The sequence below is a fragment of the Dendropsophus ebraccatus genome, chromosome 4, assembly GCF_027789765.1.
Source record: "Dendropsophus ebraccatus isolate aDenEbr1 chromosome 4, aDenEbr1.pat, whole genome shotgun sequence".
NCBI classification, from domain to species: Eukaryota; Metazoa; Chordata; class Amphibia; order Anura; family Hylidae; genus Dendropsophus; species Dendropsophus ebraccatus.
The window spans coordinates 166272693-166293931 of record NC_091457.1 but is presented as its reverse complement, the minus strand read 5'-3'; the positions used below and the strand labels follow the sequence as shown (position 1 = coordinate 166293931).

At 46.5% G+C, this 21239-nt stretch overlaps 1 protein-coding gene across 8 annotated transcripts in view; it reads left to right on the top strand.

The window, feature by feature from the left end:
* DIPK1A (divergent protein kinase domain 1A) overlaps window positions 1-21239 on the top strand; it is a 102416-nt gene that overhangs the window by 56178 nt on the left and 24999 nt on the right. For 7 of the 8 annotated variants that reach the window (XM_069967686.1, XM_069967691.1, XM_069967689.1 and 4 more), the window contains exon 2: window positions 15939-16032. In XM_069967686.1, coding sequence (XP_069823787.1) covers window positions 16030-16032 — 3 coding nt within the window. In that variant the 5' untranslated portion in view covers window positions 15939-16029. Of the gene's footprint in view, window positions 1-15938; window positions 16033-19730; window positions 19836-21239 lie in introns of all 8 variants that reach the window. The other variant, XM_069967692.1, reaches the window with a different exon arrangement.

Genomic DNA, 21239 nt, shown 5'->3' with positions numbered 1-21239 from the left:
ACCCGTGGTGGGACACCACAATATCACTTGGCCATTATTCTACATTATATCCACCAGCATAGCCCTTTAAGTGCCCATGATGGCTTCCACTATTGCAGAGCTTGTGACTGTTTCGGCTTTTTTTTAGATTAGACAAACATTTTCCACTCGGAGCAGAAGATGGACGTCACCATGTATTGTAGGCGCCGTACGTCATCTGGGACATGTCTCATGAGTCTCAGTCTGTATAAAACTCTTCATATTACTACATTTTCTTTCCCCTCGCTCTCTGTATGTGAGAAGGTTTTTACCTCTATTATAATGCGTTCTACATCCTGAAGCTGTGAGGCCGGCCGCTGCTGCGTGTTAATCCATCTAATACAGATATCTCTGACTTTGTGCACCTGTAGGGATTCCAGTCCGGATTGATTTTGTGTCTGGTATTTTCTATGTCGATATGGCAGATGATCGGTAGACGCTGGCCGCACGCCCACTACAGCTCTCTATTGGTTAAGCAGAAGAATACAATAATTGCTTGAGGTGAAATGAATCTAAGTGGCAGCGGGGTCTCGCTGAGTTATAAGCAGGACCCCTCATGGGCTTCAATTTATCCTCAAGGCCAAAGTTACTCCACCCTCATACAGAGCAACACTCTGATCATTCTTACTGCACGATTCTCTAACACCGCTTTACCCGATACCGGATCATACGCCATGGATTCAAGGCCGGTCACATCATAGAGACCCGTGGTCAGTTCCGGTTTCGTAGTGTTCTCTGTATCCAAACGTTCGGCAGTTGAGAGTCCTGGAAAACATAGATACAACCTATGGCTTATGACTGTATCCATGTGTAGTGTCCCAGTACGGGTGGTCCACATAGTTGAAAGGTAACTCTGTCTGGTGTCACTCAGAAGGGGATGAAACTGCTGTTTATATTTTCCCCACTAGGTGTCTCACTTTTCCTGACAGTCTGGTTATAGGAGCACAGCTGCAGTATGAAGGGTTAACTGTTGCACTGTTTTGACTACTGTATTGACCAATCACAGGTGCAGGTGTCACACACGGCTCTCAACCAACTACATGTCTTCCTTCTCCTTTCTCTTACACAGCCCCGCCAACCGAAAGTTAGACCCGGTCACCGCTATAAAAGCTCAGTTAGTTCCTGGTGGGAGGGTCTTTTGCCTGTTTTATGGGATAAAGAACAAGCAAGCTACAGAGGTCCTGCTGCAGTGAAGCTGGGCCTGGCCCAAGGCCAGAGCCCTTGTCAGAGACCTAAAGACTAAGGGCCCTATTCCACAGGAGCGATAATCGTCCGAATCGGCCCCATTCGTCCCGATTCGGCCTATTTTCGCTCGGTGGAATAGAGAGAACGATCAGCCGATGATCGTGTCATCGGCTGATCATTCATTTAGGTTCAGACCTAAAATCGTCATTTGCCACCTGCGCATTGCTACGGTTAAATAGCTGTGCGCGGCGGAGACGATTTTCATTACCTGTCCGGGCGCAGGTCTTCTTCCTCCCGGTCCCGTGCCGTAGCATCGGCTTCGGAGCGGGGCTGTCTGAACTGACAGACCGCTCAGCCAATCACTGGCCGTAAACGCCGCGGCCAGTTATTGGCTGAGCGGTCTGTGTCGCGGGACTGGGAGAAGAAGACCTGCGCCTGGACAGGTAATGTATGAAACAAGGGCTGCAAGGACATTGGTAAAGATGTCCTTGCAGCCCTTGTTTGATCATCGGGGCCGTGGAATAGGCCCAGTAAACGAGCGCCGATCTAGCAGATCGGCGCTCCTTTACATTGTTGCTCGGTCCGTGGAATATGGCCCTAAGCCTGAGTTATATCTATGGGAGCGAGTTTTCTTCTGATGCCCTGCTAAAGCTCAAGGAAGGGGTAACCGCCTTCTAGGGACCACCTTGTCTGTGCCAGGGATTCTTCTTTACCAGTCAAAGAGTGTCAAAAAGAAGTCAAGGGACTGATCCTCAGTAAGGCAAAGTGCAGTTAAGCCGACGTACCCTACTGGTTTTGCATTGCTGTCCTGGGAGGTCTCAGGAAGTCTCTACACCCACCTGGCACTCTTTGATGTGGTTGTGTAGAAGGCAATCAGATATCTAGGTGCCAGTGCCTGCGTGTCCTGGCTGTGCCCAGTACAAAACACCAGAGCCTAGCTGCTGTATAACACCCTCAGCACCCCGGCATATGCTTTCTTGGTAGCCCTAGGACGGCATCCAACTTCTGCATCCATCGGTAAATGCCGAATGTTTGGGTTCAGAGAACACTACAAAACCCTCAGAGTGTGCCAGGTCCGCTCAGCACTAGTCAGCGGGTTACATCAGCTGTCAATGAGGGGATCTGGACTGTATGTAATAGCAGGTGGTTCCTAACAATGAGCCCTATTGTCCGTACACTGAGTAATCATAGATGTGCGCTCGCAGGGACTTAAGGTCTACGCTTTTGGTAACCATAGAAATTATTTTGCAGATATCTATCGTTTTCTTTCTTGATTTTATTTTTCATGTTTTACTTTAGCACAATAACACGTTTTATAGAAAAAAATAAATAAATTCATGTTGCTGAATTCCAAGAGCCATAACTTAATAATCTCCGTCAATGTGGCAGCGTTCCAGCGTTACCCAGGGCCTTTGGCTTATAAATTTAGTAGCTAAATAAATTTTTAGTCGACGAATTTATATATATATATCTGCTTAGTGTTATAATAGAGAAGAGTTCCAGTGGGCCGTGCCCGCATCCCTCCACCATCAGATTCCTACATCCTGTAGTCGACTTTACACCTAAAGCTTCTATACTGGAGGGGCCCGCACTTCCCTTATACCTTAGGGCCAATGGGGGTTCTCACTTCTTTCTGTAGAAATATTTGCAAAACTTTCACTTTCTGATGTGGATTTTGCAGAGAAGATCCAAGACTAGGCCTCAGATTTCAGCCGTGGATGTGCCAGTGGGTCCTCCCGTGGATTAGCCTCCTTGTATTCCAGAAGCAACTATTGCATCTAAGGCCTTATCCCCTGTGCACGGTTTGTAAATACAGACAGTGTGGTACGAAATGAGCAGAGAGTACGGAGTTCCCGACATCATGTATCCTTATGATGCCGGGAGGTCCAAAACTGTTTAAATGTTTGTGCTACTGTATTATTCCAGCACTGTAGTACAAGGAAAATTTAAACAGTTTCAGAACTCCGACCTCTGTTCTGTGGCACATCATCTATATTTAAGGACCATGTGCGAATTTTGGGAAGAAGCCCTACGGGTTTAAAGTGCTGGGATCTTTCTTTTTCCTGGAGCTCCTGCCACAGTCTTGCACAGTACCCACCACCGCTCCCCTACTGTTTGACATCTCCGGCAGTCTCGTTCTCCTCGGTCTAGAGTGTCAATCAAAAATGAATGGGAAGGGGTGTAAAATTGTGAATCCAGGACACGTGTCAATGAAGGAACACTCCTGGACACTTTTCAAAGAAGGAACACCCACTGGACACTTCCTCATGAAGGAACACCCACTGGACACTTCCGGATGAAGGAACATCCACTGGATACTTTCCGAAGAAGGAACACCCACTGGACATTTCCCGATGAAGGAACACCCACTAGATACTTTCTGAAGAAGGAACACCCACTGGACTTTTCCTGATGAAGGAACACCCACTGGACACTTCCTCATGTAGGAACGCCCACTGGACACTTCCTCATGAAGGAACGCCCACTGGACACTTCCCGATGAAGGAACGCCCACTGGACACCTCCTCATGAAGGAACGCTCACTGGACACTTCCTCATGAAGGAACACCCACTGAACACTTCCCGATGAAGGAACGCCCACTGGACACCTCCTCATGAAGGAACGCTCACTGGACACTTCCCGATGAAGGAACGCTCACTGGACACTTCCTCATGAAGGAACGCCCACTGGACACCTCCTCATGAAGGAACGCTCACTGGACACTTCCTCATGAAGGAACACCCACTGAACACTTCACGATGAAGGAACGCCCACTGGACACCTCCTCATGAAGGAACGCTCACTGGACACTTCCTCATGAAGGAACACCCACTGGACACCTCCTCATGAAGGAACACCCACTGAACACTTCCCGATGAAGGAACGCCCACTGGACACCTCCTCATGAAGGAACGCTCACTGGACACTTCCTCATGAAGGAACACCCACTGAACACTTCCCGATGAAGGAACGCCCACTGGACACTTCCTCATGAAGGAACGCCCACTGGACACTTCAGCACTCATTGGCATATGGTGCCGGTTAGATGTCCCTTTTCTCTGTTCTGTGAGCACTGGGAGCGGATGATTCTGGAACACTATGACCCCATCGCATCTTTAGCAGAAAGAGCAGTTTCTGATGATCAGAATTGGCGACATATTCCCTTTAGTGGTGCAGCCTGACCTTTATTCTCCCACCATTGTAAGGAATGGGTAAAAGCGAATCGTAGCAGCAATTACGCTGTGTGCAGAGGAAATACGGGACGTCGTTCAGAAAGATGGCTCTCTGTGATCTCTGCCCTCAGAAAGTGGATACGGTCTAAAGAGCGATGAGCAGTAAAGCCGAGTAAATTAATATTTCATTTACTGAGGAAATCAGCTGCGGCCTGCCCGGACAATGGACGGCCGAGACGATCGATAACAGCCGCATTGTTACCTAAGGAGCGGTGGACGCGGCATCCTGTAATAGCTTCTCAGCTGTGTGCCTGGGATCATACGTGTGCTGACGCCGCAGTCGTGTGTATCGGCCAGTAACACGATGAACGTCCAGCTGATACAGACGCCAACGTGCGGATTCAGGGTCTGGTCCTAAGAACCGAGTTGTGTTACGGCGCTGCCAGTGACCGCTATAGCGCCAAATACTTGTGTTTAGACACATAAGGAAACTTTCCCTAATTCACATGAAGGTGAATATGCAACAAGCTAAGAATGGTGGAAAATGATGCAATATTAATATTATATAATGTATTTTCTTCCATGTCTGGATTGTTTTCCGCTCTATCGACTCCACCCGAAACTTCTTTCCCGATGAGGTCAGAGGGGAAACATAAGCTGGCAATACCACATAGGAGAAGCAGAGACTGTAGTCTTAAAGGGGATCTCCAGACTTCTGTAAATGAGCACCCACAGGAGATCGGCTCTTGTCACCATGGAAACCTGCAGCCCACAGTGACCACTACAGGCAGTATGTGGTATTACATGTGTGCATACAGATGGATAGACAACCACATGAGGCTAGTCTGCTGGTTTCCATGTAATGTATATTGACAATCCATGATAGATCACATGGACTTGATATGGTTGTCAGGTTTCCACTTGTATGATATTAAAGTTACTGCAATCCCTTCCAGGCCACCAGAACACCTGAGTCACATACTAAAACTTGTTCTTTTATTCTATTCTGTTTTATTATTTGACTGTAAATTTTTTTTTATTTTACTTTTTGTACATGGTTATGGGGGCGGCCATATTGCCTGACCTGTTTTTAACAGCATTTAGTGACATGCTTTACAGCACAACTCATGGACATAGACGACAATAGACAGACTCTGTCCCCTTGAGATGAAGGTGAGACATTACTGAGCGCGCTCTGTGACCTGTGAAGAGGTCATTCCTCAGGGAGCCGCTATTGTCTCCTCTATCTACTTTGTGTCACCTGACGCTGCAATGCTGTACAGATAACTTTACTGCAGCCTCCTCTTATCACCACAGACCTCCTGCCTATAAGGATCCTGTTTCATCTATATCTTAGACGGGGACAGTTTTTACCTCTTGATTGTATAAAAGCTATAATCCTTGAACTGAGCCCCCGCTGGTACCGCAGAGGTGGGGGGGGGGGGGGCAGTCACTGCAGCATCGGGGGGGCAGTCACTGCAGCATCGGGGGGGGGGGGCAGTCACTGCAGCATCGGGGGGGGGGGCTGTGACTTTTTTGTCTTTGATACTTTTATAAAGCGTGTAACGGGCAGCTTTGTCTTTTGTGTGGGTCTTTTTGTTTCTTTTTGAGCTTTGCGTGGTTTAATAAGATGTAAATGGCTGCCCACCTTGTTCTATAAGCTGACCATTGTCCTACCCAGCAGCGCCCACTTATAGAGCGCATACAGCTCTGAAGTATAATGGAGCCAGGTTTTCTTTGAACGATCAGCGCTGGGTGTATTGTGTGTGGCTGAGGGGGAGTGGGTAGAGAGTGGGCCCGGAGGAGCACGAGGAGCGTATACCGTATACCTCGCTGTCGGCTCCGTCTTGTTTCTGCAATCTGTTATCTCTCAGGATGAGATTTCTTTCGTATTGATTCATGCGCGGTGATATGTAAGAAGAAGAAATAAGCCGTTCCTAAGCAACTTAGAGGGTAAAACATATGGGAAGACTTATCTGGTACAAGAGCCGGGACTAAAAATAAAATCTCACCTGCTGACTCCATATAATAGGGTTACACATGGGCTCCGGTTCAGAATGACTAAGCCGTAACTGGAGGAAGGCGACTTCAAGGTTTGATTCATAGTAAATGGATATATGGAAGGAAGGCGCTGCTATTATTCCATCTATCCTTAACCAGACCTTAAAGGAACGGTCCAGCCATGACCTTGGAGGTGACTCGTTGCCTATTGGTAATTCTAACCGGCTGCTTATTTTCTTCTGATTTTGCTTTTTAGCTATTTATTAGCTCAGCTGTATTGGGCAGAGCTGCCATCTGTGACTACAGCTCAGCTACAGTGTCTATAGAGTCTGTGGTGGTCTAAGACACGCCTCCTGCCTTGTTATTGGTTCAGACTGCTGCTCTGTCCCGCCCCCTGCAGCTCTGCCTTCTATCACAGTCATTTGGAACACACTATTGGGTTTGACTCCTGCCCCCCCCCCCCACTCAGCTGTTTAAAGGGACAGCGTCATCAGTAAATGGACGATGTTTAAAATCACATTTTTATGTTAAAGAAAAATGTTAGTGTTCTATTATGGACAAGTATAATGGCGGGAACCGATCCCTCACATACCGGACAAGTATAATGGCGGGAACCGATCCCTCACATACCAGACAAGTATAATGGCGGGAACCGATCCCTCACATACCGGACAAGTATAATGGCAATTCCCGATCCCTCACATACCGGACAAGTATAATGGCGGGAACCGATCCCTCACATACCGGACAAGTATAATGGCGGGAACCGATCCCTCACATACCAGACAAGTATAATGGCGGGAACCGATCCCTCACATACCGGACAAGTATAATGGCAATTCCCGATCCCTCACATACCGGACAAGTATAATGGCGGAAACTGATCGTTCACATACCGGACAAGTATAATGGCGATTCCCGATCCCTCACATACCGGACAAGTATAATGGCGGGACAAGTATAATGGCAATTCCCGATCCCTCACATACCGGACAAGTATAATGGCAATTCCTGATCCCTCACATACCGGACAAGTATAATGGCGGGAACCGATCCCTCACATACCGGACAAGTATAATGGCGGGAACCGATCCCTCACATACCGGACAAGTATAATGGCAATTCCCGATCCCTCACATACCGGACAAGTATAATGGCAATTCCCGAATCCCTCACATACCGGACAAGTATAATGGCAATTCCCGAATCCCTCACATACCGGACAAGTATAATGGCAATTCCCGAATCCCTCACATACCGGACAAGTATAATGGCAATTCCCGATCCCTCACATACCGGACAAGTATAATGGCAATTCCCGAATCCCTCACATACCGGACAAGTATAATGGCAATTCCCGATCCCTCACATACCGGACAAGTATAATGGCAATTCCCGATCCCTCACATAGCGGACAAGTATAATGGCGGAAACTGATCGCTCACATACCGGACAAGTATAATGGCGATTCCCGATCCCTCACATACCGGACAAGTATAATGGCGGGACAAGTATAATGGCAATTCCCGATCCCTCACATACCGGACAAGTATAATGGCAATTCCCGATCCCTCACATACCGGACAAGTATAATGGCGGGAACCGATCCCTCACATACCGGACAAGTATAATGGCGGGAACCGATCCCTCACATACCGGACAAGTATAATGGCAATTCCCGATCCCTCACATACCGAACAAGTATAATGGCAATTCCCGAATCCCTCACATACCGGACAAGTATAATGGCAATTCCCGAATCCCTCACATACCGGACAAGTATAATGGCAATTCCCGAATCCCTCACATACCGGACAAGTATAATGGCAATTCCCGATCCCTCACATACCGGACAAGTATAATGGCAATTCCCGAATCCCTCACATACCGGACAAGTATAATGGCAATTCCCGATCCCTCACATACCGGACAAGTATAATGGCAATTCCCGATCCCTCACATAGCGGACAAGTATAATGGCGGAAACTGATCGCTCACATACCGGACAAGTATAATGGCGATTCCCGATCCCTCACATACCGGACAAGTATAATGGCGGGACAAGTATAATGGCAATTCCCGATCCCTCACATACCGGACAAGTATAATGGCAATTCCTGATCCCTCACATACCGGACAAGTATAATGGCGGGAACCGATCCCTCACATACCGGACAAGTATAATGGCGGGAACCGATCCCTCACATACCGGACAAGTATAATGGCAATTCCCGATCCCTCACATACCGGACAAGTATAATGGCAATTCCCGAATCCCTCACATACCGGACAAGTATAATGGCAATTCCCGAATCCCTCACATACCGGACAAGTATAATGGCAATTCCCGATCCCTCACATACCGGACAAGTATAATGGCAATTCCCGATCCCTCACATACCGGACAAGTATAATGGCAATTCCCGAATCCCTCACATACCGGACAAGTATAATGGCAATTCCCGATCCCTCACATACCGGACAAGTATAATGGCAATTCCCGATCCCTCACATAGCGGACAAATATAATGGCAATTCCCGAATCCCTCACATACCGGACAAGTATAATGGCGGGAACCGATCCCTCACATACCGGACAAGTATAATGGCGGGAACCGATCCCTCACATACCGGACAAGTATAATGGCAATTCCCGATCCCTCACATACCGGACAAGTATAATGGCAATTCCCGATCCCTCACATGCTGGACACCAACAGTGCCCAATGGACTCTTTTGACTCCTTTTGGGTCGGTAGGTTTCGGCTCTGCACCCCAGCCGCCTGTGTGACAGAATCTGATGCAGATGTGATCCTAGTCTTACAATGGAGCTGATGCCAGTGTGAACACGGCCCGGGATGCTTCTCATGCCACCCGACCTGTTATGTAACTCACATGGGGAGAGCTGTGACCTCCCCGCTGCCGTCATCACTGCCTCTCCGGCTCCACACAATGCTCCTCACTATACAGGGGGCTTATGACGGGCGGGGGGCCGGGATTACCATGTTGGCCAGGTTCCCGGCTGGTTGATTAGCATGCCAGTGAACCGCGCCATGAAGTCTTACAGGAATAGAGGAGGGGTACATGGGGGGCTTTGCCGCTGTTCATCCCCTTTAGCGATTGTTATTTTGCAGAGGTCATCAATACAACAGCTAGGAAATAAATGATCCCATGATTTAAAGGGGAACTCCAGAGAAGTTTTTTCTCTTTTAAAATCAACTGATACCAGAAAGGTATATAGATTTGTAAATGCTATATAAAAAAATCTCTAGTCTTCCAGTACTTATCAGCTGCTGTATGTCCTGCAGTAAGTGGTGTACTCTCTCCAGTCTGACACAGGGCTCTCTGCTGCCACCTCTGTCCATGTCAGGAACTGTCCAGAGCAGGAGAGGTTTCTATGGGGATTTGCTGCTGCTCTGGACAGTTCCTGACATGGACAGATGTGGCAGCAGAGAGCACTGTGTCAGACTGGAGAGAATACACCACTTCCTGCAGGGCATACAGCAGCTGATTCGCCTACGAACCCATGCTATGTTTTATATGTACAAACAGCAAAACCTGATGAGTACCTGAGCGTGTTTTTTCTTTGTGACCTGATTAATGCGATGTCTTCGGTCGGCATTAAATTTTCTCATAAGTAGATTGTTCATTAGTGAGAAATATGGGATAAATGCCACAGGGCGACTCCACTAATGATGAACGGCCTGTCACTAGGCGGAGGCTAAGATCTCTACATGTTCTGTATGTTCTGCCTAACCTTATCCAGTATAAAGGAGGTTTCCAGGGATACAGAAAGCTAAAAATGTTAATTAGACTTGTCAGTACACTTACCCTTATTCCTCACCTCCCATTTACCGTATCCCAGGAGTCTCCTGCTGATTCTGATGCATCATTCTGGACCTAATCATTACTATAGGTGTCACTGCGTTCATTAGCTTTATATTGTTCCGGCATTTTACAGAGGCAGAGAAGCTACTCAAGGCTCTAGTAAGTGTTATATGTTCCTGTGAGCTAATTCACAGCCTACACTGCTCACTACTGCTCTATAATGTCCTCCATGCTGCCCATAAAAATCTGTGGAGGGAGACTAATAGGAAGAGGGAGATGCAGAGAGAGATAAGAAGCTGCTGGAAGCTCTTGTAAGTGTTACAATTCCCCCAGTGGTGGACTGACAGCTGACACTGCTCAGTACTGCTCTGTAATGTCCTCCATGCTGCCCATAAAAGCCTATGGAGAGGGAGACAAATAGGAAGAGGAAGCTGCAGAGAGAGATGAGAAGCTGCTGGAAGCTCTAGTACGTGTTAGGGTATATGCACACTGAGTAATTCTCATAGATTCTTTGTAAGGAAAGAAGGTTCCGTTATCTGCAAGAATACCTGAGTGTGCATATACCCTAATATTTCCCCGAGTGGTGGTAAGTCACACCTTACACTGCTCAGTACTGCTCTATAATGTCCTCCGTGCTGCACATAGAAGCCTATGGGGGAGATGAGTATTTAGAGGGCTCTGTAGAGAGAGATGAAAAGCTGCTGGAAGCTCTAGTAAGTTCATCAGCAACTTGACCTCAGAATAACCCTCCCAGCATTACAAAGAAGCTACAATGTTTCAGATACAGCCTGCCAGGGACTTGTTTACATCAGAAGAGAGGGGGTAGGAGAGGGAGGCAGAGAAAAAAGCTCACACACAGATTTTTGTGTCTTCAGCAGAAAGCAGCAGCTGAAAACTGGGGGAAGGAGACTGAATAGACAATAAGTGTGGAATGAATTGTTAGTCTCACCATGGGCAGCAACATATCAAAACTATAATTGAGTCGAATACCCCTTTTAGGTACAGCCCATTTTGCAACAAGGGGCTGGTATATCGTCTCTGCATTGGCGGTCGCACTGATATGCGACACGTCTAGTTAGGACAAGTATGATATTTCACAAAAGATCATCCGTCAAGGACACAAAGGAGATCTTCCTTTTTGTTCCCTGATTAGGTGTCTATCAATAAAAGTAAAACCGCTGAATCGCGTATGGCGGATGATTCGCTTCCTGCTATAAATAATCGGACGGACGCAGAAGTGTTGGATATTTTACCATAGAGAGGAAATTCTTAAAAAAAAAACTCGTGACAATTATGACACTTTAGATGAATTGTAGTCAGCGAAAAATAATCTTCAGTGATATAACGGTGGCGGCCTGGAAGCTCGTAAAGATATCACCTTGACGGATGCTTCACCGCGTAATTTCAGGCCGTGAACTTAATCGCGTAATAACTAGAGATGTCTAATAAAAAAGACATCAATTACCCGAATGTAAAGTCGTCGTCCCCCCCTCCCCCCCCCGTGAGTGTTAAGCCATTATTCCACCACGCTGTGGGGAGGGCCGAATGTGCAATCTAACAATGGAGCATGGCCTCACAAATGAGCTCATAAGTGACTCCGGCAATGAGAGCCGCACCGTCCGCAGTCGTGACGCCGCTATTTATATCCACTCTTTTACTCCATTCTTTATTCTATACAATAATGGGAATCGCTGCGCGGAAGCATTATCCTGTCTCTATATGTGTCGCTACAGTACAGTTTGATACTACATGTCCTGTACTGCTGTGTGTATCTAGTATCTCCTCTACAGTATAGTGTGATACTACATGTCCTGTACTGCTGTGTGTATCTAGTATCTCCTCTACAGTATAGTGTGATACTACATGTCCTGTACTGCTGTGTGTATCTAGTATCTCCTCTACAGTATAGTGTGATACTACATGTCCTGTACTGCTGTGTGTATCTAGTATCTCCACTCTACAATATGGTGTGATACTACTTGTCTTGTACTGCTGTGTGTCTAGTATATTCTCTACAGTATAGTGTGATACTACATGTCCTGTACTGCTGTGTGTGTCTAGTATCTCCACTCTACAATATGGTGTGATACTACTTGTCTTGTACTGCTGTGTGTCTAGTATATTCTCTACAGTATAGTGTGATACTACATGTCCTGTACTGCTGTGTGTGTCTAGTATCTCCTCTCTACAGTATAGTGTAATACTACATGTCTTGTACTGCTGTGTGTCTAGCATCTTCTCTACAGTATAGTGTGATACTACATGACCTGTACTGCTGTGTGTCTGGTATCTCCTCTCTATAGTACAGTGTGATACTACATGTCCTGTACTGCTGTGTGTCTGGTATCTCCTCTACAGTACAGCGTGATACTACATGTCCTGTACTGCTGTGTGTCTGGTATCTCCTCTCTACAGTATAGTGTGATACTACATGTCCTGTACTGCTGTGTGCCTAGTATCTCCTCTCTACAATATAGTGTGATACTACATGTCCTGTACTGCTGTGTGTGTCTAGTATCTCCTCTCTACAGTATAGTGTGATACTACATGTCCTGTACTGATGTGTGTGTCTAGTATCTCCTCTACAGTATAGTGTGATACTACATGTCCTGTACTGCTGTGTGTGTCTAGTATCTCCACTCTACAGTATGGTGTGATACTACTTGTCTTGTACTGCTGTGTGTCTAGTATCTCCTCTACAGTATAGTGTGATACTACATGTCGTGTACTGCTGTGTCTAGTATCTCCTCTCTACAGCATAGTGTGATACTACATGTCCTGTACTGCTGTGTGTCTGGTATTTCCTCTCTACAGTACAGTGTGATACTAAATGTCCTGTACTGCTGTGTGTTTAGTATCTCCTCTACAGTATAGTGTGATACTACATGTCCTGTACTGCTGTGTGTCTAGTATCTCCTCTCTACAATATAGTGTGATACTACATGTCCTGTACTGCTGTGTGTCTGGTATCTCCTCTCTACAGTATAGTGTGATACTACATGTCCTGTACTGCTGTGTGCCTAGTATCTCCTCTCTACAATATAGTGTGATACTACATGTCCTGTACTGCTGTGTGTGTCTGGTATCTCCTCTCTACAGTATAGTGTGATACTACATGTCCTGTACTGATGTGTGTGTCTAGTATCTCCTCTACAGTATAGTGTGATACTACATGTCCTGTACTGCTGTGTGTGTCTAGTATCTCCTCTCTACAGTATAGTGTGATACTACATGTCCTGTACTGATGTGTGTGTCTAGTATCTCCTCTACAGTATAGTGTGATACTACATGTCCTGTACTGCTGTGTGTGTCTAGTATCTCCTCTCTACAGTATAGTGTGATACTACATGTCCTGTACTGATGTGTGTGTCTAGTATCTCCTCTACAGTATAGTGTGATACTACATGTCCTGTACTGCTGTGTGTGTCTAGTATCTCCACTCTACAGTATGGTGTGATACTACTTGTCTTGTACTGCTGTGTCTAGTGTCTCCTCTCTACAGCATAGTGTGATACTACATGTCCTGTACTGCAGTGTGTCTGGTATCTCCTCTCTACAATATAGTGTGATTCTACATGTCCTCTACTGCTGTGGGTCTAGTATCTCCTCTCTACAGTATAGTGTGATACTACATGTCCTGTACTGCTGTGGGTCTAGTATCTCCTCTCTACAATATAGTGTGATACTACATGTCCTGTACTGCTGCATGTCTAGTATCTCCTCTACAGTATAGTGTGATACTACATGTCCTGTACTGCTGCGTGTCTAGTATCTCCTTTACAGTATAGTGTGATACTGCATGTCCTGTACTGCTGTGTCTAGTATCTCCACTCTACAGTATGGTGTGATACTACTTGTCTTGTACTGCTGTGTGTCTAGTATATTCTCTACAGTATAGTGTAATACTACATGTCCTGTACTGCTGTGTGTCTGGTATCTCCTCTCTACAGTACAGTGTGATACTACATGTCATGTACTGCTGTGTGTCTGGTATCTCCTCTCTACATTACAGTGTGATACTAAATGTCCTGTACTGCTGTGTGTCTGGTATCTCCTCTACAGTATAGTGTGATACTGCATGTCCAGTACTTCTGTGTGTGTCTAGTATCTCCTCTACAGTATAGTGTGATACCACATGTCCTGTACTGCTGTGTCCAGTGACTCCTCTCTACAGCATAGTGTGATACTACATGTCCTGTACTGCTGTGTGTCTAGTATCTCCTCTACAGTATAGTGTGATACTACATGTCCTGCACTGCTGTGTGTCTAGTATCTCCTCCAGGGGCGTAACTAGAAATGGCTGGGCCCTATAGCAAACTTTTGATTGCCTTCCCCCCCCCCCGACTGACCACTAAACGGTCAAGTGAAGTCACAACTACATAACCATAACTGCTAGCTCTGGTCAGGAGTGCTTGCAGTTAAAGGGACATTTGCAAAACCCAGGAGACCAGCAGGGTCACCCGGTGCTGCAAATGATGACGGCTCAGGGGGCCCAGTGTATTGCAGGAGCAGGCCATGGGGCCCCCTGATGCGGCGGGCCCCATAGCAGCCGCTATGGCGGTAGTTACGCCCCTGATCTCCTCTCTACAATATAGTGTGATTCTACATGTCCTGTACTGCTGTGGGTCTAGTATCTCCTCTCTACAATATAGTGTGATTCTACATGTCCTGTACTGCTGTGTGCGTCTGGTGTCTCCTCTCTACAATATAGTGTGATTCTACATGTCCTGTACTGCTGTGGGTCTAGTATCTCCTCTCTACAATATAGTGTGATTCTACATGTCCTGTACTGCTGTGGGTCTAGTATCTCCTCTCTACAGTATAGTGTGATACTACATGTCCTGTACTGCTGTGGGTCTAGTATCTCCTCTCTACAATATAGTGTGATACTACATGTCCTGTACTGCTGTGGGTCTAGTATCTCCTCTCTACAATATAGTGTGATACTACATGTCCTGTACAGCTGTGTGTCTGGTATCTCCTCCCTACAGTATAGTGTGATACTACATGTCCTGTACTGCTGTGTGTCTAGTATCTTCTCTACAGTATAGTGTGATACTACATGTCATGTACTGCTGTGTGTGTCTGGTATCTCCTCCCTACAGTATAGTGTGATACTACATGTCCTGTACTGCTGTGTGTCTAGTATCTTCTCTACAGTATAGTGTGATACTACATGTTCTGTACTGCTGTGTGTTTGGTGTCTCCTCTATACAGTACAGTGTGATACTACATGTCCTGTACTGCTGTGTGTCTAGTATCTCCTCTACAGTATAGTGTGATACTACATATCCTGTACTGCTGTGTGTCTAGTATCTCCTCTACAGTATAGTGTGATACTACATGTCCTGTACTGCTGTGTGTCTGGTATCTCCTCTTTACAGTATAGTGTGATACTACATGTCCTGTGCTGCTGTGTGTTTGGTGTCTCCTCTATACAGTATAGTGTGATACTACATGTCCTGTACTGCTGTGTGTTTGGTGTCTCCTCTATACAGTATAGTGTGATACTACATGTCCTGTACTGCTGTGTGTCTAGTATCTCCTCTACAGTACAGTGTGATACTACATGTCCTGTACTGCTGTGTGTTTGGTGTCTCCTCTATACAGTATAGTGTGATACTACATGTCCCCTACTACACCCCCCAGACGTTTGCAGGTTGTCCTGCTGATGCCCCCTATCCCTGGTACACGGGTCGTATATAATAAGGCGTTTATTCTGTTTGTCCGCAGGAGCGATGCATCCGTGCCATCAGACTTAGCGGTGCCGCCATCGCCTCCACCTCACTGATCTGAAGCCGGGCCTGGACCGCCACCATCTTTAATGGTAAGTGCTGGCAGGACGGGGGTCTCGGGGATGTCCGGATATGACGCCATTCATCAGCGTTCTTCAGGATACTGCAGTGATACGTGACGCGGTAACTTCCCCTATCCATCCTTCTCTCTCCTCCATGTGTGGCCGCGGCTGGCGCGGCAATGCAGTCTCCTCCGCGATCACATTTACCTTCTATTCACGAATACTATCCCCCAAATCTTTGCTGAATGAGGCCGCTCTGTCCCAGATCAACGAGCGTTACCGAGATTCATTGCTGGTAATATCCGTCTATTATTGCGGCCTGACGATGACGGCGCGGCCCCTGGCGGATGTAACTGATGGCTGTGCCGCTATGATTTGCAGCCAGGAAACAATGGGATTGGATAACGGCTCGGGCTGCTGTTAGACATTATCATTGAGAGACGTTTCATCGGGGACATAAATCCGGACGGACCAGGTGTCGCTGGCGCCCGGGCTGGAGGGGTCTGTTACATTGCGGCACTTACGTGTGACAATTACAGGCGCAGAGCGTCACCAAAGTGATTCCATGTCTTTAATTTGTCAGATGTTATTGTGTAGGAGGAGATAGTCTGCTCCAAGGACAGGGTTATTACCCAGCAGTGTCCTGGTACTGCGCCATATCCATAGGGCGGCCATGACACCCTGCTGAGGGGTAGACGAGTGCCGCTTCCAGGCCCCCACATCTTGGCAGCAGGTAGGGGGCCAAAATTTAGCAGCGCACATTGTAAAGTCTCCTGAATCAAACCTCCTGGCACAATACAGACTCGGACCACCTGTGTAATACAGACCCCATAGTAAGACCCCCTTCACAATTAAGACCCAATAAGTAAACCCCATACTCAATACAGACCCCAGAATGAGACCACCTGCTCACACTTACCCGACTCCAGGAAATGATTCCGATGATTGTGCAAAAAAATTATCCAGAATGTGTTCCAGCTGATATACGTATGGTCCATGGAGAAGTCAATAACTAAGAGCTCCAATTCCTGGATATCCCCCAATACTAATATATAATCACCCCCCTCCCCCAATACTAATATATAATCACCCCCTCCCCCAATACTAATACATAATCACCCCCCTCCACCAATACTAATACATAATCACCCCCTCCCCCAATACTAATATATAATCACCCCCCTCCCCCAATACTAATATATAATCACCCCCCTCCCCCAATACTAATATATAATCACCCCCCTCCCCCAATACTAATATATAATCACCCCCCTCCCCCAATACTAATATATAATCACCCCCCTCCCCCAATACTAATATATAATCACCCCCCTCCCCCAATACTAATATATAATCACCCCCCTCCCCCAATACTAATATATAATCACCCCCTCCCCCAATACTAATATATAATCACCCCCCTCCCCAATACTAATATATAATCACCCCCTCCCCCAATACTAATACATAATCACCCCCCTCCACCAATACTAATACATAATCACCCCCCTCCCCCAATGCTAATATATAATCACCCCCCTCCCCCAATACTAATATATAATCACCCCCTCCCCCAATACTAATACATAATCACCCCCCTCCACCAATACTAATACATAATCACCCCCTCCCCCAATACTAATATATAATCACCCCCCTCCCCCAATACTAATATATAATCACCCCCCCTCCCCCAATACTAATATATAATCACCCCCTCCCCCAATACTAATACATAATCACCCCTCCCCCAATACTAATATATAATCACCCCCCTCCCCCAATACTAATATATAATCAACCCCCTCCACCAATACTAATACATAATCACACCCCTCCCCCAATACTAATATATAATCACCCCCCTCCCCCAATGCTAATATATAATCACCCCCCTCCCCCAATACTAATATATAATCACCCCCCCCCTCCCCCAATACTAATATATAATCACCCCCTCCCCCAATACTAATACATAATCACCCCTCCCCCAATACTAATATATAATCACCCCCCTCCCCCAATACTAATATATAATCAACCCCCTCCCCCAATACTAATACATAATCACACCCCTCCCCCAATACTAATATATAATCACCCCCCTCCCCCAATGCTAATATATAATCACCCCCCTCCCCCAATGCTAATATATAATCACCCCCCTCCCCCAATACTAATATATAATCACCCCCCTCCCCCAATGCTAATATATAATCACCCCCCTCCCCCAATACTAATATATAATCACCCCCCTCCCCCAATACTAATATATAATCACCCCCTCCCCCAATACTAATACATAATCACACCCCTCCCCCAATACTAATACATAATCACCCCTCCCCCAATACTAATACATAATCACCCCCCTCCACCAATACTAATACATAATCACCCCCTCCCTCAATACTAATACATAATCACCCCCTCCCTCAATACTAATACATAATCACCCCCCTCCCCCAATACTAATATATAATCACCCCCCTCCCCCAATACTAATATATAATCACCCCCCTCCCCAATACTAATATATAATCACCCCCCTCCCCCAATACTAATACATAATCACCCCCCTCCCCCAATACTAATACATAATCACCCCCCTCCCCCAATACTAATACATAATCACCCCTCCCCCAATACTAATACATAATCACCCCCCTCCACCAATACTAATACATAATTACCCCCTCCCCCAATACTAATACATAATCACACCCCTCCCCCAATACTAATACATAATCACCCCCCCTCCCCCAATACTAATACATAATCACCCCCCTCCCCAATACTAATACATAATCACCCCCCCTCCCCCAATACTAATACATAATCACCCCTCCCCCAATACTAATACATAATCACCCCCCCCTCCCCCAATACTAATACATAATCACCCCTCCCCCAATACTAATACATAATCACACACCCCTCCCCCAATACTAATATATAATCATACACCCCTCCCCCAATACTAATACATAATCACACACCCCTCCCCCAATGCTAATACATAATCACCCCTCCCCCAATACTAATACATAATCACACCCCCTCCCCCAATACTAATATATAATCACACACCCCCTCCCCCAATACTAATACATAATCACACACCCCTCCCCCAATACTAATACATAATCACCCCTCCCCCAATACTAATACATAATCACCCCCCTCCCCCAATACTAATATATAATCACACACCCCCTCCCCCAATACTAATACATAATCACACACCCCTCCCCCAATACTAATACATAATCCACACCCACAGGTTTCTCAGATGTTGCCCTTATGCGTTCTCTCCTCTTCTAGACTGTCCGTTTTCTCCTCTTCTAGACTGTCCGTTCCCTCCTCTTCTAGACTGTCCGTTCCCCCCTCTTCTAGACTGTCCGTTCTCTCCTCTTTCAGTCTGTCCGTTCTCTCCTCTTCCAGTCTGTCCGTTCTCTCCTCTTCCAGTCTGTCCGTTCTCTCCTCTTCCAGTCTGTCCGTTCTCTCCTCTTTCAGTCTGTCCGTTCTCTCCTCTTCCAGTCTGTCCGTTCTCTCCTCTTTCAGTCTGTCCGTTCTCTCCTCTTCCAGTCTGTCCGTTCTCTCCTCTTCCAGTCTGTCCGTTCTCTCCTGTTCTCTCCCTCTCTGGATGACACTGCTATAGTTTCTGTGACTTGTTACACTTGGTCTCTTGCCCTGGGCTTTTATACGTTTTCTCGCGTCACCTGCAGCGTCTGATGTGATTCCTTATTTAAACTCAAGAGAACATTGAGAAGAAATCTACTCCAGGGACACTCCAGAGGGAAAAAAAAATCCAATAAAACTTTGTCAGAAAGGTATTTATTTCTATTTTTTTATTTATTTATTTATTTTTTTTAAACTCCAGTCTTCCAGTACTTATCTGCTGCTGTATGTCCTGCAGGAAGTAGTGTATGCTCTCCAGTCTGAAACAGGGCTCTCTGCTGCCACCTCTGTCCATGTCAGGAACTGTCCATGGGGATTTGCTGCTGCTCTGGACAGTTCCTGACATGGACAGAGGTGGCAGCAGAGAGCACTGTGTCAGACTGCAGAGAAAACACCACTTCCTGCAGGACATACAGCAGCTGGTAAGTACTGGAAGACTGGAGATTTTTAAATAGAAATAATTTACAAATCTGTAACTTTCTGACCCCAGCTGATTTAAAGTCAATTTGGTTTTCCCTGGAGTGCCCCTTTATTAGGTTAATATGTGATAGTTGTGAGTGGAGGGCGGGGTGTCATACTGCTGCCCCCCACCTGCTGAAACACTACAATTCATATAAAGCTTTAGCTGTGCAGGCATGATGGGAATTGTAGTTCTGCAGCAGCTGGAGGGTCGTGAGTGACACCCCTGCAGTAATGTAACCAGATTCATCTCGGCCTCTGATATTTGATGTGATTGGATATAGGAGCACTGCCGCCATGTTATGTAAGAACCCCGCATGGATAGCTAGAAAGTATTACTGTCCTATAGATTACAGACACTTCTAGCCGGGAAACCGATGTCCTTTCACTTTTCACCAAGTAAACTACGAATGTTCCCCTCAGAGAAACCTTTCTAGAAACCTTTACACCATTTCTAGAGAATGGACGGTCTCTTAGAGAGTGTCTGGTCCTATAGAGAATGGACGGTCTCTTAGAGAGTGTCTGGTCCTATAGAGAATGGACGGTCTCTTAGAGAGTGTCTGGTCCTGTAGAGAATGGACGGTCCCATAGAGAGTGTCTGGTCCTGTAGAGAATGGACGTCCCATAGAGAGTGTCTGGTCCTGTAGAGAATGGACGGTCCCATAGAGAGTGTCTGGTCCTGTAGAGAATGGACGGTCCCATAGAGAGTGTCTGGTCCTGTAGAGAATAGACGGTCCAATAGAGAGTGTCTGGTCCTGTAGAGAATGGACGGTCCCATAGAGAGTGTCTGGTCCTGTAGAGAATGGACGGTCCCATAGAGAATGGACGGTCCCATAGAGAGTGTCTGGTCCTGTAGAGAATGGATGGTCCCATAGAGAGTGTCTGGTCCTGTAGAGAATGGACGGTCCCATAGAGAATGGACGGTCCCATAGAGAGTGTCTGGTCCTGTAGAGAATGGACGGTCCCATAGAGTGTGTCTGGTCCTGTAGAGAATGGACGGTCCCATAGAGTGTGTCTGGTCCTGTAGAGAATGGACGGTCCCATAGAGAGTGTCTGGTCCTGTAGAGAATGAACGGTCCCATAGAGAGTGTCTGGTC